Source organism: Bison bison, unplaced genomic scaffold (assembly GCF_000754665.1).
Source record: "Bison bison bison isolate TAMUID 2011002044 unplaced genomic scaffold, Bison_UMD1.0 scf7180017864508, whole genome shotgun sequence".
NCBI classification, from domain to species: domain Eukaryota; kingdom Metazoa; phylum Chordata; class Mammalia; order Artiodactyla; family Bovidae; genus Bison; species Bison bison.
This window is the reverse complement of record NW_011495064.1, coordinates 10757015-10781673: the sequence shown is the minus strand read 5'-3', so window position 1 is coordinate 10781673 and position 24659 is coordinate 10757015. Positions and strand designations below refer to the sequence as shown.

Below are 24659 nucleotides of genomic sequence, written 5' to 3'. Positions count from 1 at the left end.
AATTCTAGAGGGCCTGGAGCAAACCAGGGGTAGATTGAGACTTATCAGAACTGCAGCCCAGCCTTGACTCAGCACAGCTCCTGAGTAGAAAAGGATGATTTGTCAAAATTATCTGCTTAGTGCAGGGCAGGATAAACTTGCTCAGAGGAAGCTAACACCACCTGGAGCCTTTATAATTTCTCTAGGCACAATGAGCATCTTTCACTAAAATATTACCAGGTTCACCAAAAGACAAGACACACGTCTAAAAACCAAATGAAGAAAGAGACAATAGATACAGAACTACAAGTGATCCAGGTGTTGAGTTTAGCAAAGTACCTTAAAATAACTATGATTAGTTTGTTTAAAAAAATACGTTAAAATGTGGAGAACTTCTCCAGAGAATTAGAATCCATAAAAAAGAAACATATGTAATTCATAGAACTACTAACCAACCATTATGTACAAATCATATGCCAGATGTATGCCAGGTGCTTTACACATGTAGTATTACTTAGTCATCTTAAAAACCACACGAGGTATTTTTTATTGTCTTGTTTTACATGTGAAAGAGACAAGGGTTACTAATATGTCCATCTTCTCCCTCTTTTCCCTTCTCTCACACTCCACTTCTACTCATGAAAGGAGAAGCTGTGTGGATTCTATTCCTGTATATTTTAGATAGGTCAAGACAGACAGGACCTAAGAGGGAAGGGACTATGTCAGAGAGGCTAAATCAATCTGTAGAATATATGTATATATATACGGCTGAGAGAGGAAGGAGATAGAGGAACAGGAACTGGAACAGAGTCTTAGTTTTTGTGTGTGCATGTATGTGAAAGGCTCTTAGAACATCTCCAGGTTAGATATGATTGAGGAGTAGAGGAAGAAAATTTGAAAAATATCATTGTGGGTAATGAACTATTTCCTGTTTGGTGTTCTTTGAAAGCACACATAAATTAATTTTAAAATTACTATTTGTCTTCTGGGTAGTGCTTCTTTATATGCCATTTATATGGAGACTACAGCATGTGGGGCCACTAGATTTGTTAGGGTCACAAATAGATAAATACACTTATGTTTAGAGAGGTTAAGTATATGGCCTAAGTTCACACAATTGGAAAATAATGAAGCTTTCAGAAACCTAGGACCATCTGATTCCGAAGCCCACACTTTTCATGGACAATATAAACTGTATTTTACCACAACAGGTTAGAAAACTGCCTGGCCTTACCATCACCCTGATACCAAAACCAAGGATGCCACACAAAAAAAGAAAATTATAGGCCAACATCACTGATGAAGATAGATGCAAAAATCCTCAACAAAATTCTAGCAAACAGAATCCAACAACATATAAAAAAGATCATACTTCATGATCAAGAGGGCTTTATCCCAAGGATGCAAGGATTTTTCAATATATGCAAATCAATCAATGTGATACACCATATTAACAAACTGAAAGATAAAAGTAATATGATCAACTCAATAGATGCGGAAAAAGCTTTTGACAAATTCAATACACATTTATGATAAAAAACTCTCCAGAAAATAGGTATTAAAAAAAAAATCTCAACATAATAAAGCCATATATGACAAACCCACAGCAAACATTATTCTCAATGGTGAAAAACTGAAAGCATTTCCTCTAAGATCAGGAACAAGACAAGGGTATCCACTCTCACCACTATTATTCAACATAGTTTTGGAAATCCTAGCTACAGCAATCAGAGAAGAAAAAGAAATAAAAAGAATCTTGACTGGAAAAGAAGAAGTAAAACTCTATTTGCAGATGGCATGGTACTATACATAGAAAACCCTGAAGATGCCACCAGAAAATTACTAGAGCTAATCAATGAATATAGCAAAGTCACAGGATATAAAATTAATAACATAAATCTCTTGCATTCTTATACACTAACAATGAAAAGTCAGAAAGAGAAATTATCCCATTCACCATGGCAACAAAAAGAATAAAACACCTAGGAATAAACCTACCTAAAGAGACAAAAGACCTGTATGCAGAAAACTATAAGACACTGATGAAAGAAATCAAAGATGACACAAATAGATGGAGAGATACCATGTTCCTAGTCAGTATTGTGAAAATGACTACACTACCCAAAGCAATCTACAGATTCAATGCAATTTCAATCTCTATCAAACTACCAATGGTATTTTTCTAGAATTAGAACAAAAAGTTTCACAATTTGTATGGAAACACAAAAGACCCTGAATAGCCAAAGCAATCTTGAAAAAGAAGAATGGAGCTGGAGGAATCAACCTGCCTGACTTCAGACTGTACTCCAAATCTACAATTATCAAGACACTGGCACAAAACAGAAATATAGACCAATGGAACACTGGCATAAAAACAGATATACAGACCAATGGAACAAAATTGAAAGCCCAGAGATAAATCCATGCACTTATGGGCACCTTATCTTTAACAAAGGAGGCAAGAATATATAGTAGAGAAAAGACAGTCTCTTCGATAAGTGGTGCTGGGAAAACTAGACAGCTACATGCAAAAGAATGAAATTAGAACACTTCCTAAAACCATACACAAACATTAACTCAAAATGGATAAAAGACCTAAATATAAGACCAGAAATTATAAAACTCTTAGGGGAAAACACAGGCAGAACATTCTTTGACATAAATCACAGCAAGATCCTCTATAACTCACCTCCTAGAGTAATGGAAACAAAACCAAAAATAAACAAACAGGACCTAATTTAACTTAAAAGCCTTTGCACAGCAAAGGGAGCTATAAACAAGATGAAAAGATAACCCTCACAATGGGAGAAAATAGTAGCAAATGAAACAACTGACAAAGGATTAATCTTCAAAATATACAAGCAGCTCATTCAGTTCAATACCAGAAAAACAAACAATCCAATCTAGGCAGAAGACCTAGACAGACATTTCTTCTAAGAAGAAATACAGATGGCGAATAAACACATGAAACGATGCTCAACATCGCTCATTATTAGAGAAATGCAAATCAAAACTACAATGAGGAGGTATTACTTCACATGGGCTGGAATGGTTATCGTCAAAAAAAATCTATAAACAGTAAGTGCTGGAGAGGGTGTGGAGAAAAGGAAACTCTCTTACACTGTTAGTGGGAATGCAAATTGATATAGCCACTATGGAGAACATTATGGAACTTCCTTAAAAAACGAGGAATAAAACTACCATATGACCCAACAATCCCACTACTGGACATACACCTTGAGGAAGTCATAATTAAAAAAGACACATGCACCCCAATGTTCATCACAGCACTATTTACAATAGGTAGGACGTGGGAGAAACCTGGATGTCCATTAACAGATGAATGGATAAAGAAGCTGTGGTACATATACACAATGGAATATTACTCAGCCATAAAAAGGAACACATTTGACTCAGTTCTACCAAGGTAGAGCCTATTATACAGAGTGAAGTAAGTTCAGAAAGAGACAAATATCGTATATTAATGCACATATATGGAATCTAGAAAGATGGCACTGATGTACCTAACTGCAGGGCAGCAGTGGAGATGCAGACACTGAGAAGAGACTTGTGGACACAGCAGGGGAAGGAGAGGGTGGGGCGATTGAGAGGGTAGCATGGAAACGTATACATTACCATAGGTAAAATTAAGTAGCCAGTGGAAATTTACTGTATGATGCAGGGAGCTCTGTGATAACCCACAGGGGTGGGATGGGGTAGGAGGTGGGGTGGGAGGTTTAAGAGGGAGGGGACATATGTATACCTATGGCTGATTCATGATACATAGTAGAAACCAACACAATACTATAAAGCAATTATCCTCCAATTAAACAAGATAAATTAAAAAATAAAAAATTTAAATGGTATTTATGGACATTTATTGAGAACCTGCTGTGTTCCATGTACTGTTCTAATCATGGGAACTATAAAGAAAAATGAAAAGCTGCTGTTCTCAACAAAATCATTATTGGCATAAAGTACTACTTGAATTATATTGAAAACATTCCTACCAAATAAAGAAAATGAGAAAAGAAAAAGAAAAAAGAAAAGAAGACTGCCTGGTCTTGACTTCCAACAAAGAGAGATAGCAAAAGAAGAGTTTCTACTCTAAACCTAAATTTGAATAAGGCTGAGGAATTAGTTGGTAAAATGGGGAAGTGGTAGAAATTTCAGGAAAAGGCAACCATGTTTTCCTAGAGTCTGGGTAGTCAAATTTATATCATAGGCTTTAACCAAAACCATAGGATCATATATTTTAAAAACAAATTGAAATATACTTTTCTCCAAAAAGAAACAGAATGCACAAAGTCATTCTGGTAAATACAGGCATCCAGAAAGGCCTCATTGCAGGAGCAACATCTGAGCTGAGTCCTTCAGAATGAGGTAGAATTTGAACAGATGGAGATAGGAGAAGGGAAAACGTGAAAAAAAGTTCAGTGGTGGGGTGATTTTAAGTTTGTATATTAATTTGGTTGGACTGTATGATATAGGAAGGAGAATAACGGGAGGCAAGGATGGAGTTTGACTACCTAGCTAAGGAATATAGACTTTAAAATATGATTAATAGGAAGCCACAAAATAGTTTTAAGCTGAAGAGTGGCAGGATCAGTGCTGTGTTTCAAGAAGATTAATCTGGCAGCAGTATGGAAAATGGATTGGGAAGGGGCAACACTAAAAGCCAAGTTAAGCGATTACTGTAATATTAAAGGAAAGAGGGGAAGGGGACTTGACCTAAGATAATGATAAGAAGAATAGAGAGGAAAAAATACATACAGTAGATGTTATGGTGTTAGAGCAGGCACGACATAAGTAATCAGGTGACATTAGGGGAATGCTTCAAGAAGATTAACCTGACTTAAAGAACAGAGCAAATTAGGAGTGACAGATTGGACACAGGGAAGCAAATTAGGAGTTTATTGAAGAAGTAAGTCTTGGTGAGAACAAGCAGTGGGAAGGGGGAGGGAAGAACAGTTACAACTCCTGAGAAAAAATTTGATATGACTTAGGAATGAAATGGGTGTAAAGGGTGAGAAGGCTGAAAGTGACTGAGGTTTCAAGCCTGGGTGAGTAGACAGTGGTGGTGCTGCTATTAAAAGAAAGACAGAAGTTAGAATGAGAAGTTAGCTGGAGGGGAAACAACAAAGTGAGAAACAGAAGGAAAAAAAAAGAAGTCAAAAGATTTACATGGGGAGCCGATGACATCAGATTCTGAAAGAACATATGAAAGAGGTGTGAGAAAGAAGTGCTGAGAACTTGTAAAAATAGGATCAGGAAGGTTAAAACTCTAAATAAGTCTTGTCACATAGTAGGGACTCCAAAAATATTTGGTGTTGAATGAATGAACAGAAGCTTGTGAATTTTTCCCTCCATAACACACTGCCTTTCAGGCTTTTTGCTGCTTGGAGATGCCACGTGAGAAGCAAGAAGGGAGAGCCATTCAAACACTATTTTGCTTCTTTCCTTTCTAGAAGAGGAGAGTGGTCTTTGATCTGATGGAGTGGAGCACAAGAAGCACAACATGGGTAAGGAAGTAAGTACCTCCTACCAGTTTAAGTGAATTCGAGTCCAGTGAAGTACAGAGGCACGGGGTGTTAAGTGAAGGGAGAAGGATTAGCTTTGGTGCTGTAGTCTGTGTTTATCTGGCTACACTGGTAGCAGAAACCAAGGAGTTAAAAGTATGACACATATTTTTAAAAAGTATGTAGTCAGCAGAACTACATTCAAATTCTGACGAGATCACTTCAGTAGCTGTGTGACCTTTCGTAAGTCACTTGATCTCTTTAGTCTTCTCTATCTGTAAAAATAGGGATAGCAATTTATCTCATGGAATTACTGTGAGGATTAAATGAGTTAAGATATGCAAAGCACTTGGTTAAGTGACTAGCTCTTATTATAATAAGTGCTACCAAAAATGGGTATCTGCTAGACTTGGATCAACTACATACTTGTGAGTTTGCATGGGAGAGGAGTGCTAAAGAAGAGGTCTCTTTGGCCTCTACAACTATACCTGGCACATGGTACTCAATAAATGCATGCTTAGTTGCTCAGTCCTGTCTGACTCTTTGCAACCTCAATGACTGTAGCCTGCCAGGCGCCTCTGTCTATGGGATTCTCCAGGCAAGAATACTGGAGCGGGTTGCCATTTTCTACTCTAGGGCATCTTCCCAACCCAGGGATCAAGCCCGAATCTTCTATGTCTTCTGTATTGGCTGGCGGATTCTTTACCACTGAACCCCCTGGGAAGCGCTCAATAAATATTTGTTGAACGAATAAATATGGATTCTCACATCCCAAGTTCAGAGGCAGAGAGACTCTAATCTCATGTAATGTAAGCCAGGATGGAAAAGAATAGTCTTTCCCATCCTTACTATAAACTATTATTGCTACATAATACCTCATTGCTTGGGTGAATTGTTGTTCTTCTAACCTTTCCCCTATTTCAATTTAACCATTCTTCTATTTAGGACATTAAAGTTGTTTCCAGTTTTTTACCATTGTAAATAACACCGAGATAAACATTACCATACCTATGGTCATACTTTTCTCTCTTTCCTCACTGTTTTCTTGGGCTATATTCCTGGTAGTAGAATTAAAGTGTTGAGGGTTACCACTTTTCAGAAAATTTATACTCCCTCTATCAGTGTATTAAAATGCAAATGTCTGTTTAAGATATCATGTTCAAAAGAATGTATTGAAGCCCCTTGAGAGAAATTTCTCCCCAGTAGATCTCCAAGATCCTGAGGAATCAGGTAGAGTATAGTAAACTGAGTGGTTGGGCTTTAACAGTCAGGAGGTATCTGTTGCCTCTGCTCTGCAAAGATAGGAGATGGGTGTTCGTCAGATAGGAAACAGGAACTTAGTGGGTGGACCTAAAAGGGAGTGTGGGCTTTGAAACAGGAAAAAAAAAGTCTGCTTCTGATAGTGAAAGAGACACATTATTGTGTTGTCTTGATCTCCCATATCCTACTGGGTCAAACTGTTATTCTGTAGCCACTAAGTAGTTATACTCAACCCTGAATTGCATTTACAGTTTTTTCATTTTGCTTTCTCAGTGTTGTATTACTGTTTCATGTGTATGATCGTTTTAGATTTTTCATTTCAGGAAATGGTAAACCAGAAACCAGGCAGTTATTTGATACTTTCCTCTTTCTCTCTCCCTATATCCAATCCTTCACAAGTTCTCTTTCTCTAAAATACTGCTTTAATTGGTTTACTTTTCTCATCTTGACTTCAATATCCAATACCAAGCCAAAATCGTCTCTTGCCTAGACTATTTCAGCGCCCTCCTACCTTATTTTCTTGTTTTCATTTTTGCTTTGGAAAGTTCATTTCTAAATTTTGGCACAATTAATCATTTAAACATTTAAATAGATGATGTCATTTCTAATGATTTCTTTCTGTACATAAAGTCCCACGTTCTCAGTTTGGGCTACAAATCCTGGTATGATTTTAGCCTGCTCACTTTTAGCTCCTCACCTTTTGGTTCTCTCTATTCTTGCTCATTTTGTTTCAGTCACAATGATCATTCCATTCTTGATTTGAGGATCATCTCTTTCTGGCCTTTGGGTCTTTGCACATGGATTTCTCTGCACCTGGAATGGTCTTCCTGCCACCCTTCACCTAGCTAATTCCTTCATCTGGCAGATCTCAGTTTAATCGTCACTTTTATAGAGAGGCTATATTTTAGCAAGCCCTTATTTTCCTTCATAAACTTCTCACAATTAAGAATATACATATTTAATTCTGTCTCTTTCATTAGAAAGTTTTTTGAGACCACAGATAATGTCTACCATAATAGATTGAATATCTGGGACTTAGCACAATTTCTAGCATAGACTATGTGTTCTTCATTGAAATAAACCATAATATCCAGCATAGTGATAGGAAGAAAATAGGGTTTAAGATATAGTTACTTAAGGACAATTTCCTGTTGCCATTAAACTGTAAAATCAGGGATTTTTAAGTTTAGTGTCATATAACGGAATTCAGGAATTATTCTCTATAGCATGAAACCAACAAAGGCAAGTCATACTTGATCCATATTTCAAAGTATGTCCAGTTTTTCTCTATCCTCTGGAAGACTGGGACAGATTTGGGATCAGGGCAGGATTAAATTAGCTGCTTCCCTCTGGTGGGTACTTTAACACTCTTCATCACCTGGTGACATGGGCACTCACCAGTAGGCTGTGACACAAAGCATGGAAATGCTGCTGATTTGTTTCCAGCTCATCCCAGTCCAGCCGCCAACAGCTTGTGGGTCTGAGGATGAAGGGGAGTCCATATGTCAATGATTCGCAGACCCCACTGGATTTTAGAGCCCTGGGAAGAGACAATGGAAGTGTGAGGCTCCTTCGTGATATCCAGAACCTTGACCCAGACCCACTTAAATTTAGCCTAAGTCTAAGACTCTATTGTGAAATCCTTTAGGTTAGGGCCTGTGAATTATTCACCTTAGGATGTACCTATCAGGGTATATGGCACACAGCAGAGTCTCAAAGTCTGTCAATGAATGAATGCAGCACCTATTCTGAGACCTCAAGACTCTGATGGGTATTTCCTCTCCTGAGCTTACTCTGTCCCATTCATTCCTGCTGCAGCAACCACATTATACAACAGTATGCTAACTATCTGCATCCCAGACCTGGTTCTTCTGTGGCAAGATGCTGACGGAAGACACAGTTAAGAAGAGATTTCGTTTAAGCAGTTTCCCCAGCAGCATCCATGGGCCCAAGTCCATAGACAAGCTTACTCAGACACCTGTACGTGGGCACTGTGACAGAACTAGGAAGCAGTAAAAGTGGTCTTTGCCATCATTCCTAATTCAGCTCTGGAACTGATTCTCTCAGAAACAAGAATTCTAGTACTTAAAGAAATGGAAAGGTGGGGTAGATCCTAGGTGCCACTCGTTCCTTGATGATCAGACCTCTGTCCTGATGTCTAAACATAGTAGGTGTTTAATAAACATTTGCTGAATGGATAAACATCGTTCTGTTTATCTTTTTTTCCTCTGCATTCTCAGAGACTTTCTGGATTTCCAGTCTTCATCCAGACTTTAGAATATTCTACTGAGACATATCTTTCACTGTCTCCTCATTTATCTCCACATATTGAGCAGCCTGACCTCACTATTTCACGCCCACACCAGTAGTTGCTACTCTGGAATTGACCCCCTGCTGCCTGACACTTGGGGATGCCCATGCCCTCCCTCTATCTTAGTCTTCCTAGCTGGAACCAATAAGAATAAATATTTGCATGGATTAGGGAGGTTCTCTTGGACCATACTTGATCACCCGGAGCTTGTAACAAGAGGCTGGTGACTGGGAAACCATCTGGTAGAGGGTGCTGAAGTCTCCTTTGGGGTCATCCATCCTCAAGGAGCCATCAGCTGTTCCAGGGAGTAGGGATGGGCTGAGAAGTCGTTCTTGGAGATCACATTTCAGGCACACTGCAATAAAAATGGCATTTGGGGAGGGATTGTTTGTCACAAGTTACCTCAGGCTATATGATTAAGAGAGATCATCTGCCACCCATTCCGCGTCCACCAGGCAAGTAAGGGTTGGGAGGCAGGAAAGTGGACAGAGGAGCAGGTCTGAAATAATATTGCTCTACATAACAGGTAACTTTATTTTCTGGGTGTGACATGATTTTTTTTCTTGTTTTACTTCTGGGCTGGCTGAGCAGTTTCCTCATAGTGAGAGATCTGGCTTGTGATTGAGTCCGAGAGGAATGTGTGTCTGCTGTGGAGGAGGCAGTTAACACTGCAATATGCAGGGCCTTTTGGCAATCAGAGAAGGAAATGTTGCCCCTCCTGCTTCCCTGTGGCTAAGCTTTGGCAAGACTGCAGGTCAGATGAAGGAAGAGCAGGAAAGCAGAAGTCAGGCAGTCAGCTGACAGCTACTGCTTCTGTGTGAGCTCTTCCAGGACACTCGAGGGAGGGGGAGGACTAAGTTCCTGAAACGGTTTATTTTATAATTCCCCAAGTGAATAGAACCTTTTGGACCTTGCAACATCACTATGGCAACATAAAACACTTCTGAGGGTGTTTCGACTATGTATGGGTTATTCATGGAGGTTTTTTATGCTTCCGTAAGCTTCTTCTCCAGCAGGCATGTTCACATGTCACAGTGTACAATGTTCTGTTGCTCTGGATTTGAATCCTTAATACTATGAAGGTTTTAAATGAAATATATATTGGGTTTAAGTATTGTTAACAAACTATGAATATATGAGTGTTCTGTACTTGTGAGAAGGTTAGCTGTTGATGTCAGTGATTTATGGAATGACTGAAGTACCTGCAACATGAGGTAAAAACAAAAGTAGAAATAATGTAGAAAGAATAGGTCTAGCTGGGCCTGGCAACCAGACCTGGACATCATTTCTGGATGAGAGAGCTCTTGGCCAGGTGTGTCCCAGAGCCCAGGAAGTCATTAGGAGGGACTCTGCCTAGGACTCCTGCTACTGCTAAGTTGCTTCAGTCATGTCCGACTCTGCGACCCCATAGACGGCCTCCTACTAGGCTCCCCCGTCCCTGGGATTCTTCAGGCAAGAACACTGGAGTGGGTTGCCATTTCCTCCTCCAATGCATGAAAGGGAAAAGTGAAAGTGAAGTCGCTCAGTCGTGTCCGACTCTTAGCGACCCCATGGACTGCAGCCCACCAGGCTCCTCCGTCCGTGGGTTTTTCCAGGCCAGAGTGCTGGAGTGGGGTGCCATTGCCTTCTCCGGCCTAGGACTCCAGCTTCCCCTTACTTCCTCTGTGCCTGACTGCTTCATTGTTGGGTCCTTGGGTTTTAGGATTAGACAGCTGTGCTCATCTGACTGAGGTTCTTGACTTTGGCTGCAGTAAGAATCACCTAGTGAACTTGTAAAAGGTACGGATGTCTGGCCCCTACCTCACACCAGCAAAACTGGGATCTCTGGGGCTGGAGCTGATATTGGTATTTTTAAAAGTTCCTCATTTGATTCTTACTGTAGCCAGGGATGAGAACTAATGGAACTGTAGTCTCAGCAATGTTCCAAACCTGGGAAAGATGTTTTAGCAGGGTTTGAGTCTAGAACCGGATATGCTTCTCATCACTCAGACCCAGGTGCAGAGACAGCAGAGACCAAGAATGAAAAAAGAAGTTCATCCGAGGCAGACTATGCTCTGTTAGAAAGAGGCCTCTGAGGAAGCATCTAGGGAGAGGGTGAAGGAAGCAGGTAGTGTTGGGTGGAGAACCTTGTAAAGAGAAGTCAGAGTGAACATCTGAAGAGCAGTCCTCAAAAGATTATATATTAGGAGAGCTTAGGGGTTTAATTAGCTTTTTTTTTTCCCCTTAGGGAAACACATTTCTAGAAATTCACATAAAGAGCAATGCATCAGTTTTGTGAACAATGGGTAACTATAATATGGTCTTTATTGCGCTTGTTTAAACTCTCATGTGGGTCATACCCACCCCAGGAGAGGCCTACCTTCTTTGGATATCATTCCAACTTGTGCATGAGCATCTGGATTCCAGTGAAGATGTTTTCAGCAGTTCTACCACCATCCTAGATCTAAGTTCTACCACCCACCCTGAAGACCTGTGGATTTCCAAAAAATAACTGCAGATGGAGATAAACATTCTGGGTCTGACCCTGGTGTTGAAAGCCACGGGAAAAGAGAGGGCAAAGCAGAGAATTCTCAATATGACCATGGGCAAATGCCATGCGGCAGCAGAAGAAAGGCTGGTTGCAGGAGATCCTGGCTCTGGATGGCCCTAGCCTCCTATTGAGAGAAGTGCCCAGCAGGATGCAGGTTGCATGGTAGGTAAGGGCCCAGGCTCTGGAGGTGACAGACCAGGGTTTGATGAATATGCTTTGGGCTGAGAGTAATCAAATGTATAAAATATAGATTTCTAATCCTAAGAGTTAAGAATGGGATTCGGAGTTGCCTGGCTTCAGATTTTGGCTTAGCTATTAATTTTCTGTGCAGCCCTGGGGGAATATTTAATTCCTCTGAGTGTCAGTTTTCTCATCTGTAAACAGGGATAATATATTTATTGATTTTAAGACACTTTTTTTTTTTCACTTAGTGTCTCTGTATGGAGAAGGCAATGGCACCCCACTCCAGTACTCTTGCCTGGAAAATTCCATGGATGGAGGAGCCAGGAAGGCTGCAGTCCATGGGGTCCAAGAGAGTCGGACACGACTGAGTGACTTCACTTTCACTTTTCACTTTCATGCATTGGAGAAGGAAATGGCAACCCACTCCAGTGTTCTTGCCTGGAGAACCCCAGGGACGGCGGAGCCTGGTGGGCTGCCGTCTACGGGGTCGCACAGAATCGCACACGACTGAAGTGACTTAGCAGCAGTGTCTCTGTATATGTCTTACAATCACCATGGACCAGGCAGACACTCTTAACCCTTACTTACTACTCTAACCTGAAAGAACTCTCTCAGTAAGAATAAAATAATATTTCTAAGTGATAAAAAGCAATGTGTCACAGTTAATTGGAATTGTTTCTCTTTCTTGGTGGTACATAAAATAATGGTATGTCTTATAATTGACACCATCTAGGCTTCCCTGGTAACTCAGACGGTAAAGAATCTGCCTGCAATGCAGGTGACCCAGGTTCTACCCCTGGGTTGGGAAGATCCCCTGGAGAAGAGAATGGCAACCCACTCCAGTATTCTTGCCTGGAGAATCCCACGGACAGAGGAGCCTGGTGGGCAACAGTTCATGCGGTTGCAAAGAGTCGGACACGACTGAGGTGACTAACACTTTCACTTTTAGATTCAATGGCATGTGATAACAGTACCTGCATCATGTTGTTGTTATGAAGATGAAATAGGATAATGCAGGGAAAGGAGTTAACACTGTTTGGGAAAAAATAGATATGAAGTGAGCAATTGGTCTTGGGCAAAGCAGGTGGAATGGAGGCCATGGGAAGATTTTACACACAAAGGAAAGACAGGAAAATCAAGAGAAGTTGTTAAAGGCATCACAGGCCCTTGACTGAAATGGGGGGGAAGGGGAGATAGATTAAGAACCCAATGGCTATCTCTATAAAGAAAGGACCAAGGTGTATCCTCCCCTTTGGGGACAGAAGTCGGTATATCTATTTTTCTCATTAAGCACACACTCCTAAAGGGGAAGACACAGTTTAGTCTTTTCCCTTTGAAGCTGTGGCTGACTGTACTGATGGGTCCATTTGCAGGTCCTGCCACCCAGGTCTTAGGCCCACCTTCAAAGGGGATGGAGACTAGAAATGGCTTTATTCCTACAATCCTGTGGGACCTGAATTAGGTATCACTGCCGGCTGGAACAGTATCCAGGACCTTGCTGGCATGCCTACAGCACTGGATTGACCTCTTGGTTTCCACAACCGCCAGAACGGACTTTGTTAACATCGTCTAGGGCCACTAGTTGAACTCCCTGGGGCTTGTTCTATAGTTGCTTTAGTTCCCCTCAATTTGGCGTCTTCCTATTGAGAAGATCTCTATTTAATCATTTAGTTTTGGTTCTTTTCCTCTCCTTACGGGCCCTATTCATGTTACTGAGGTACCAGCTTACCTGAAATTATGTCAATAGTATCTGCCACATGAAAACTTGAGAAAACATATGATTCGTTGTTCTCTCATGTAGTGTAGCTGATGCCCTATTACTGAGGTGTTTAAGTCTCTACACTGAAACTAACTGGCTCTTGCTGTCTGGGTTTAATCAGGTTCAGTTTCCTAATTGAAAATTAGAAGTTTAGAAATTCTCATGCTGACATTGGACAGCCTCATCCACTCCTCCTCCAGTCCCTAAACCTCAACTACTCTGTATTCTGATGACTTTCAATCCTAATTCTAGACTAGGATAATCACTGTCTATGTAATATATCTTTTAGGGAGAGTGTACTTGAATCATCTCTGGTTCTGGAAATGTTGCTGATACTCCGTGAAGGAAGAAGAAGGTGAATATGTTCTTGATCTGTTCCGCTGTTATGCAGCCAGGCTTTGAAGAAAATCTCCATGCTGACAATATCACTGTCTATAGTCTGAAGATCAATGTCAGTTGCCAGGACAGAACTCTCTGCAGAAGAAAGGGAAACGGTAGTTACAATGTTTAATTCTTTAGTTACAAATTTTTAAAACTATAAAATATTAAAAGCACCCATTTTTGAACCTGTCAATTCTACCTCTAGATATCTAGCCTAGAGACATTCTTGGATAGTACCCAAAGAGACACATGCAAAGATGTTCAGCACAGCATTGTTGCAAAAACAAATAATCAAAGCCCCAAACAGAAAGCTATTCAAATGCCCATCAATAGGGAAATATTTAAATAAATTATGGCATAGACTATGGAGTATTATGCAGCTGTTAACAAAGTTAAATGTACTGACATGGAAAGCTAGGAGATAGTGAATAAAGAAAGTTCTAGAGCAGAGTATAGTGTGACTCATTTATATAAAAATAAAACTGTTAGCCTAAATACATACATATGTATGGAAATGCCTTTTACAGAGCTCTGGAAGTCTACTATTAAATTGTTAATGGTGGACTGGAGTAGAAATGGGGCAGAATTCTGAGATACATTCACTTTATATTATTCATACTTCTATACATTTGAATTTTATTGTATTTATGTATTTTATGTATTAAAAAACATTTTGGAATATAAAAACAGCCAAAAATAATATAGCAATTCAAGTTCAGTTCAGTTCAGTCACTCAGTCATGTGCGACTCTTTGTGACCCTATGGATCTCAGCACAGCGGGCGTCCCTGTCCATCACCAACTCCCGGAGTTTGCTCAAACTCATGTCCATCGCGTCAATGATGCCATCCAACCATCTCATCCTCTGTCATTCCCTTCTCCTCCTGCCTTCAGTCTTTCCCAGCATCAAGGTCTTTTCCAGTGAGTCAATTCTTAGCATCAGGTGGCCAAAATATTGGAGCTTCAGCTTCAGTATGAGTCATTCCAGTGAATATTCAGGACTGATTTCCCTCAGGATGGACTGGTTGGATCTCCTTGCAGTCCAAGAGACTCTTAAGAGTCTTCTCTAATACTACAGTCCAAAAGCATCAATTCTCCAGCACTCAGCTTTCTTTATGGTCCAACTCTCATATCCACAATGCAAGTTAAATAGTTAGTTAATGAGGTCTTCAATTTTATGTTATTGTTTCACAGTGAAAATGTATTCAATTATTTCCTCTGTTATAAAACATAAATTTTAAAAGACTAAAAGAGAAAAGATGAATTATAAGCTCCACCTTCTGAAATCAGAATTATACAAGTTTGCCATTGGTGTATCTCACAAGTGTGATTAGCAGCCAAGAAGCCAGGGATGGGCTGGTGGAGTGTGATTTGATTCCCAATCTGAATGAATGGAACTAGGTAGGCGGGGTGATGAGACTTTGATGGTCTATTTCCTTATTTAGGCAACACTAGCTCAGGAATTGGGATCTGGATCTGGACATAAAGTTTGTCAGTAGAAGCCAAATATAAGGTGACAGAGGAAGCACAGAGAGAGGAAATGAGACAAGAGCTGGAAAGAAACTGAAGAGGAACCTGGCTTTTTTTGCCTTACCGTGAGGGACTCTCAGAAATACTTTTACAAAGGGCCTAAGAAAAGTCAGTCGCTCCAATGAATTAACTTCTATGTATGACTCATGGACCCCAAGGAGAACGCTGGTTTATTTCTAGAACGACATTCCTGAGGACAAGTCTGCAGAGGTGGCAGACTCTCCACACGGAACAAAGGGCTTCAGTCCAACGTGTTGGCACCCACACGTGGAAAGTGTGGTGAGACTTAAGTGACTTCATGTCATATTTATTGACTTATTATGTGGCTGAAAATGGGCACCAAATGCATTTCTCTTTGACCCAGTATAATTAAAACTTTACCACTGGTTACGCTCGCCTTCTGAGGTGGACCATATTCTGCCTATGGGATGTGAATCTCTCTAAATAAACTTGCTTTCACTTAAAAAAAAACTTCTACCATCTTCTGTGAATAGTTATGAGGATTCATTAGCTAATGAACTCATTGCATCAAGCAATAATATTAATTATGTACTACATAGAAGGTGAAATACTATATAAAGATATATGATACTCTTTACCTTAATGAATTTATAAAGCAACATTATTCTTGACCATTTCTCCTTAAACTCTCGTCTACTCCACTATGTTTTCAGGTACTACAGTGATAAATATGAAGTCATCATCAAATAAATGCTCCTCATAAGTGAGGAGAAATGTTCTTTTTAATAATGGGAAATTTATTGTGTCATAAGAAAAAGAAGAAGTAATTTTTCTGAGTCTGGACTTCAACTTGAGTAATAAGTAGGGAAATGACTGAACAGCTTCTCTTCAAAGAAGCAAAACAGTTATTAAAGTATAAGGAGGCAGATATAGAACTAAATAAATGAAGTAGAAAAAAGGATCTTAAAAAGTAGAGCAGATGATACTGCTTTGAGTTCAAACAACAGAATTTTGGAGAAGGCAAGTGTTTCTTTTTTTCTCCCCAGTGAAATGGTAAAAGATTAGAAAATTCCTACCATGGGTATGGGGACAGAGCAAAGTATCTCCCCATTAAGAATCTGGAAATAAGAAAAATAGGGGTTTCCTCAGATAGTTAAAAAATAAAGTCAATACAGAGTGATGAGGTCAATGAAAAACAGTCACTTTAAAAAGAATGGCTTATAGACCAAAGCAAGATTTGGCTGGAGCCTATGGATGGTACGGGCTCATCCAAGGAATGAATGATCCATTAGAAGGAGAGAGGGTTGACCAGAAATGGAGCATGGAGAAAGCGAGGAACGGCGGCAGATGCTGGCCTCCATCAGCCAAGCATAGCTCAGAGGAGAGGGCGTGCTAGCTCAGTGAGGAGCCCCAGCGGCAGGAAGGCAGGATGCATCTGTCAAGCTTCTGCTCTTCTTGGTTATAGTGGTTATGGCCCTTCCTCTAAAATACTCTGGCCAACAACTTTAGTCTTGAGCTTGATCAGGCGAGTCTATCTCTGAGAGGATGTTGATAAGATCAACTTTCTGACCCTGTAAAGCTGAAGAAGCAAGTCTGAAACATGGCACCTCTGAAGGAAAATGCCAGTCTTCCCTGCAGACACACCGTCAATGTTGCTAAGTTCTTTCCAACTTCTTTTTGTTTTGTAATTGAAAGTTTGTACCTTTTACTCTCCCTCAGCTACTTCTCTGCTCTCCTTACTATACTTCCTGTTTATTCCCTATATCTACACCTCTGTTTCTGTTTAGTTATGTTTGTTCATTTGTTTTGTTGTTTAGAGTCTACATATAAGTGAAATCTGAAAGTATTTGTCTTTCTCATTTCACTTAGAAAATAGCATCTATGTCCACCCACGTTGCTGCAAATGGCAAGATTGACTTCTTCTTTTTTTTTTTACTATGGCTGAGTAATAGTCCATAAAGAATATTCCACATCTTCTTTATCCATTCATCTATTGATGGGCACTTAGGTTTCTTTCATATCTAGGCTACTGTAAATAATGCTACAATAAACATAGGGATGCATATATCTTTTAAAATGAGTGTTTTTTCTTCAAATAAACATCCAGGAGTGGAACTGATGGATCATATGGCAGTTCTATTTTTAACTTTTTGAGGAAACTCCATATTGTTCTTCACAGTGGCTGGACCAATTTGCATTCCACTAACAGTGCATGAGAGTTCCCCTTTCTCCACATTCTTGTCAACATTTGTTATTTGTTGTCTTTTTGATGATAGCCATTCTGACAGGTGTCCAGTGATTGTGGTGATTTGCATTTCTCTGATGATTAGTGATGCTGAGCATCTTTTCATGTGCCTGTTGACAGAGCATGTCTTCTTTGGAAAAATGTCTTTTTAGGCCCCTTACCCATTTTTAAATTGGGTTGTTTGTTTTTTGATGTTGAGTTGTATAGGTTCTATGTATATTTTGAATATTAATCCTTTTTTAGATATATCATTTGCAAAAGGCAGTAGGCTGCCTTTTCTTTTTGTCAATTGTTTCCTTCACTGTGCAAAACCTTTTCGGTTTGCTATAGTCCCATTTGTTTATTTTCACTTTGCTTCCCTTGCCCGAGTAGACATATCCCCCAAAATATTGCTAAGATTGATACTGAAGAGTTCACTGCCTGTGTTTTATTCTAGAAGTTTTATGGTTTCAGATCTTACATTTAATATTTTAATCCATTTTGAGCTTATTTTTGTATATGGTGTGAGAGTTCTTTCCAACTTAACCTATAGGTTCTTCAGAGAGCCACTGAGTAGAGCTTCTTCCTTTGAAACAGTTCTCAGTAATCGCCAGAGAGCTATGCTTCAGGTTTGAGGGGACCTTCTCAGAAACAGTCACATTATCCAAGCTAAACAGTAATATGGAAACCAGAACACTTTAGAGGGGGAACTTCTTTTCCATATTCTCTGTCACTGGTCAAGGCATTCATTTCTTTGTGCCTGAATTATAGCAGTAGCCTCTTAGCTGCCCCATCAAACTCCATTCTTTCCCCTCTGGTACTTTTTACTACCAATTAATTTTTCTGAAACAGTTTCACCAGATCCTTCCTTTGCTAAGGAGCACATACTGCCTTTCTGCTGTCAGCTTCTTTATCCTCTTCACTCATTCTGAACCATTTGTTACTACTCATTATTCCTCAAATACCCCCATGTGCATGTGCTCAAGTGGCCAAGTCGTGTCTGACTCTTTGTGACCCTATGGACTACACAGCCCACCAGACTTCTTTGTCCATGGGATTTTCTAGGCAAGAATACTGGAGTGGGTTGCCATTTCCTTCTCCAGGGCATCTTCCCGACCCAGGGATTGAACCCATGTTTCCTGCGTTGGCAGGCAGACCTTTTTTTTTAACCACTGAGCCACCAAGGAAGCCCTTTCATACATTCCTCCTTTTTTCCACTTGTTGAGAGCCTATCAACACCCCTGCCCCTCCATCCTCCAGCTTAGTAGCTTGCATAGAGCTGAAGTTCAGCAAATGCCTATTCCTCAGCTCTTACTACTTTTTCCTGTAACTCTTCTGCTTCAACTAAATTAGTCTCCTTGCCATGTTATTTCCTTCCTTAGTGCTTTTTCAATCTATGGCCTGCAATTTCTCCAGAATTCAATTCAGACTGACTTTTTCTAGGAAGTTATTAATTATGGGCTTAATTATGGGCTTCCCAAGGTGGCACTAGTGGTAAAGAACCCACCTGCCAATGCAGGAGACATAAGAGAGGCAGGTTCGATCCCTGGGTTGGGATGATTCTCTGGAGAAGAAAATGGCAACCCACTCCAGTGTTCTTGCCTGGAGAATCCCATGGACAGAGGAGCCTGGCAGGCGGCTCCTGCCATGGTCCATATGGTCTCAGGGTTGGACACAACTGAAGCGACTTAGCATGCAGGCACATGTTTAATTATATCCTCCCTATCTGACTTTAATCAGTAGCCCCTGAGCATCTGTGGGCTTCGTTTGGTGGAATGTAGTAGAAAGACAGGGTTTGAATTGTGGCTTGAAAGTTGTTAGCTATGTTACTTTGGCACAGTGGGGAAAGCACAAGGATGCATAAGAAATGAGATGATTACCTATGAATGGCATATGGCAGAGCCAACAAATGGAATTTTCTTCCTTTTCTCTCATCAACAAAATGAGTTGCTCTTACAGGAAAAGAAGATACTTTCCTTTTTAAAAAGTATTTTTCCCTCTACTTGCTTATCTTGGTGACTTTCTCCTTGCCACCAACAAACAAAAGAACATCAACACTTGGTATTGTGTTCTTTATAAATACAACTAAATGTACTAAACCTGGGGAATGGGGAGGAGACTTCTCAGATGACAATTAGCTCTCATACTTACTGGTGAGCAGGGTAGTCAGTGGGACTGGTCCTACTGAGGTTATGAACTAAAAGTTTACTGGAGTCAACGCGTGGCTCTCATGCACCCGCTCTGGCTCTGAGTTGTTTGGGTGTTCCTGAAGACCTGGTCTGTTGCAGAGTAGCGGTAGCCAGCATTTTCATTCAGTTTTTAGACTTACTCTGCCACCCTGTGGCCATAAGCAGTGATATCCTTCACTGAGCTAAGTTCTGGAAGAGCCACAATAATGGGAAAGACTAAGAAAACCTATGAGTGCTGAAGAATTGATGCTTTTGAACTGTGGTGTTGGAGAAGACTCTTGAGAGTCCCTTGGACTGCAAGGAGATCCAACCAGTCCATCCTAAAGGAAATCAGTCCTGAATATTCATTGGAAAGACTGATGCTGAGGCTGAAACTCCAATACTTTGGCCTCCTGATGCGAAGAACTGAGTCATTTGAAGAGACCCTGATGCTGGGAAAGATTGAAGGTGGGAGGAGAGGGGACAACAGAGGATGAGATGGTTGGATGGCATCACCGACTCAACAGACATGAATTTGAGTAAACTCCAGGAGTTGGTGATGGATAGGGAGGCCTGGCATGCTGCAGTCCATGGGATCTCAAAGAGTTGGACACGACTGAGCGACTGAACTGAACTGAAGAAAACCTAAGAGTAATAAGGTAATGCCTAAAGCAATGCTTCTCAGAAGTCAACCCTAAAATAGGGTTACAAAATTGAAATGTGTTTAAAAGGGGAGAATTTAATACTTTAACACACACATAGAATGTCTAAAGAAGAGGCCCAGGAAAATTGTGCTCCTGGCCAGTCCTGCACAACCTCCCCATTCCCACAAAGGTCTTGACCTATATGAAAATTCTATTTCTTTCTGAATGACTATGATGTTACCTGTCCTTTGGTGTCATGGATGGGCTTCAAGGGTTCTGGGAACCCTTGAAATTGAATACAACTCAGTTTGTAAGAGCATAGGTGTATTTTGGTCGGGGTGGAGGAGATGGTTAGGTCCTTCGCTTTTATTAGATTCTCAGAAGAGCTCTGTGACCCTCAAAATGTCAAGAACTGCTACAGAAACTATGTAATCATGGTACCTTAGCTTTCTGGGTCAGTTTACAATCAGTGCTATCTACTCTGTGAATACAGGAGTGGCTTTAGGATGCTAACAACTAGGATAAGTAATCAGAGCAGACAGTTTGCTCAGGAATAACTGTTCATGTTCATTCAACCACAGTTTTTAAGTCAATAACTGCAAGGGGATAGTCTCTAACACATCACAATGTTAGGGGCAGTCCAGCTTGTCTTTCTGAACTTATAAGCCTCATTTGTGGTGGTAATGATTGAGCCCTGGGAAAAAGGAAAAGCCTGTTGAAAGGAGGTGGTGGGGTTAAGGCAGTGTGTCCTCTGTAGAGAAGTGAGCATAGCACTGACCAAGTGGTGATCATCTTCTTAGGATCCCTGTCTATTAGAGGGGTTAAAACATCAGTAGAAGTGTAATGAGACAGAGAAAATTCATTTCTCGGAACTAGTCTCAGGGAGAATACTATTGCCATTCATTCATTCATTCACTTATTTAATTTGTCATTCAAATGATTATTAGTACCTTCCATGAGCTAGGCACTGCTTGGGGTCAACAATGAAAGAGACAAATTCTTTGCTTTTATGGTGTTCCATTCTAGTGGGAGAACAGACAATAACAAACACATAAAATGGAAAGCAATTACAGATAATAATGGGTAACTTGGAAGAAAAATAAATCAGGATATTTGTGTGTGTCTGTGAACTTTTCTCTTGGTTGGCCAGGGAAGAAGCATGCTCTAAGAAGATAACAGCTGAGCAGAGACTTGAACCAAGTGAAGGAGGGAGTCATGAAAACATCTATGGAAAGACTGTTCGTTACAGAGGAATCAGCAAGGTCAAAGGTCTTAAAGTGAGAATGACCTTGGTATATTGGAGGACTAGCAAGAAGGCTAAAGCAGAAAAAGGGAGGAAGTGAGGACAGGCAGGTAAGCAGCCGAGGTGAAGGATGAGATCTCCTCAAAGGAACACACTCATGTAACAACAGGTAGTCACTACACCTGTTTCTAAGAAGGGTGGGTTCCATTATTGCAAGCCTTGACTCTGCTTAGGGAAGAAGTGTGCAAGACTGGGGCAGAAGAGAACCCGTACTCCTTTCCCTTTACTTCTTTATAGCTCTTGGCTCCTAAACAATTGTTGAATTAGTATTCTAAAGACACTTGTTTGAAGGCGTGCCAAACTGCTAGCTTGTGTGAGATACCCATGTCTCAGTCCAGGCTTCCCACACATACTTTCCTGTCCTGTGGTAGTAATGGGCAGTGGTTGAAAAATGAGAGAGGAATCTGGGAGTCCCGTAAGCAGAACTCAAGCAGAGACCCCTCAGCTTGTAGTGGACATGCCTCTTTTCCAGCCCTAGTCAGTTACCCAGAGAGTTTTACAATGGAAGGTCAAGCTGGTGCAGCCTAAGGTGGGCTAAAATAAAAAGGAGGCTCGAGTGTTAACTAAAGAATGTAATACTAATGATTCACAATGGATGATTTACATTATTAGAGATAAAATAGGGACGTATGGGCATCTCTAGCTCTGAGACATGTCTTAATATAATTCCAAATGTAAAATTTCAGCCCTTAGTAAGTAGATGAATTAGAAAAAAGAAATGTTTCCAGAGCAATTACTTTGGCTGGGAGAGCAATCTTTTCAGAATTGTTCCTAAGGGTGCAGAAGCCTGTGACTGGTTGTAGGGACTTCCCAATGGGAGAAGCTGCATGGGATCCTCACACATCTGGAGCCGTGGGAGCAACACCCTGTGACAGGAGTTGACAATATTCCCTGCCATCCAATCCTCTTTTTTTTTTTTTCCCGAGCCACATGGCTTTCTAGTTCCTGACCAGGGATCAAACCTGGGGCCCCTGCAGTGGAAGCACAGAGTCCCATCCAATCCTGCTTTGAGATGCCTGACTTGCCCTGCCCTGGCCAGCCCCAATAGAGAGATCTTGTAGATGCAATAAAGAGGGTCTTGGTTATGGACGGGTATCTGCATGCCTGTGGATACCAGAGGTAGCACCTTACCCACCTCTATAGACCTAGCATTAGCACAGGGTCTGGAATACAACAGGAGCTCAGCAAATGCTTCACTGCACAAATAATCATGGCCAATATGCTCCTAACTTCCTCGTGATCTTAGACCACTTCTCTCTAAGTTCAATTTCTTCATCTATAAAGTGGATGATGATAACACCTAGGCTTAGGGTTCATTTAAGTATCAAATGATGATACTGGAAAGCACTTTGTAGACTTAAAAGCATAACTAAACTATAAAGGCTGAAACAGCAGAAAGCTGCCTTCCAGCTATCTGCACACGAACATTTAGTTACATTTCTTTCCTCTTTTCTTGGTGACATTTTTGTCTTCAATAATCATATTATATCATACTTATATGATTCAATTTGTAAGAAAACATATTTTATCTTTGGGTCTCAATTAGCTCTATTTTCATTTTACTGAGAAAAAAATTATGACTCACATGCAAAAGGGGTTGATCACTACTGACTGAGACATACCAAGATCTAAAGCACAGTTTGACTTGGGAAACACAAGACTTAGAAGGTATTTAAAAAAAAAATTCCTTTTCTGCACAAATTTACGTATTCTATAAACTAAAAGCATTTAATGTAAATTGCAATGCAAATCAGAAAAGTGGATTGGGAAGAAGTGTTTTCAAAGGCACTGTGGTGCTGGAGGAGAGCAGGGGAATGGTTATTTAGGAAAAGGAGGAAGTGGGATTAGGATGACATTAAATCTATTGGTGTGGCCCTGATGCCAATGCAGTAGACACGAGATTGATCTCTGGGTTGGGAAGATCCCCTGGAGAAGGAAATGGTATGGCCCTGAGAACTCAGACCAAGGAGCTTTGCCTTCTTAATGCCCAAGCAAGCTAAGAGAAAGATCTACTCTGAGGTGAAAATAAAAGTTGGAGGAACCAAGAAAGACTGTAAGACTTACTGGGGACTTAGGTTAAGTCAGGAAATGTTTTTAAAAAAAGGGACAGAAACTACAAAAAGTCCTAAAACATATCCCAAACAACAGCAATAAAAATCTAAATAACAGTTTTGTAATCCTCTATACATGTATGCATTTTTACATTATTAGAGGTATATCTTCAGGGTATTAGATTTTTAGAAGTGAGAGTCGTGAGTCAAAGAAAATGCCTAAAAAAAAAAAAGCAAACGCCTAAGTAGTTTTGTTAGATACTGCCAATTATTGTTCAATGGCTAAGTCGTGCGTGTCCAGCTGTTTGTGATTCCATGGACTGCAGCATGTCAGGCTTCCCTGTCCTTCACTATCTCCCAGAGTTTGCGCAAACTCATGTCCATTGTGTCTATGATGCCATCCAACCATCTCATCCTCTGTTGCCCCCTTCTCCTCCTGCCCTCAATCTTTCCCAGCATCAGAGTTTTTTCCAATGGGTTGTACCATTGTATAGTCTACCAGCATTGAATGAAAATGTAGCGTCACCAACAGAATGTGTTGTCATACTTTTTTTTGTTGTTGTTGTCATACTTTTTAACTTTTGTCCATTTAAAGGTGGGAAATGGTATGTTGGTATAGTCTTAGTTTTCATTTCTGTAGTCAAGGCTATGGTTTTTCCTGTGGTCATGTATGGATGTGAGAGTTGGACTGTGAAGAAGGCTGAGCACCGAAGAATTGATGCTTTTGTTTTTTTTTTTTTCTTTTTTGAATTTATGCTTTTGAACTGTGGTGTTGGAGAAGACTCTTGAGAGTCCCTTGGACTGCAAGGAGATCCAAGCAGTCCATTCTGAAGGAGATCAGCCCTGGGATTTCTTTGG

At 40.4% G+C, this 24659-nt stretch overlaps 1 protein-coding gene across 1 annotated transcript in view; it reads right to left on the bottom strand.

Moving 5' to 3' along the window:
• M1AP (meiosis 1 associated protein) overlaps positions 1–24659 on the bottom strand; it is an 87597-nt gene that overhangs the window by 14534 nt on the left and 48404 nt on the right. The window contains exons 4-6 of the mRNA XM_010829713.1: positions 13842–14015; positions 9262–9424; positions 8157–8298 (exon numbers count right to left, since the gene is read on the bottom strand). Of these exons, the coding sequence (XP_010828015.1) occupies positions 8157–8298; positions 9262–9424; positions 13842–14015 (479 nt within the window). The remainder of the gene's footprint in view (positions 1–8156; positions 8299–9261; positions 9425–13841; positions 14016–24659) is intronic.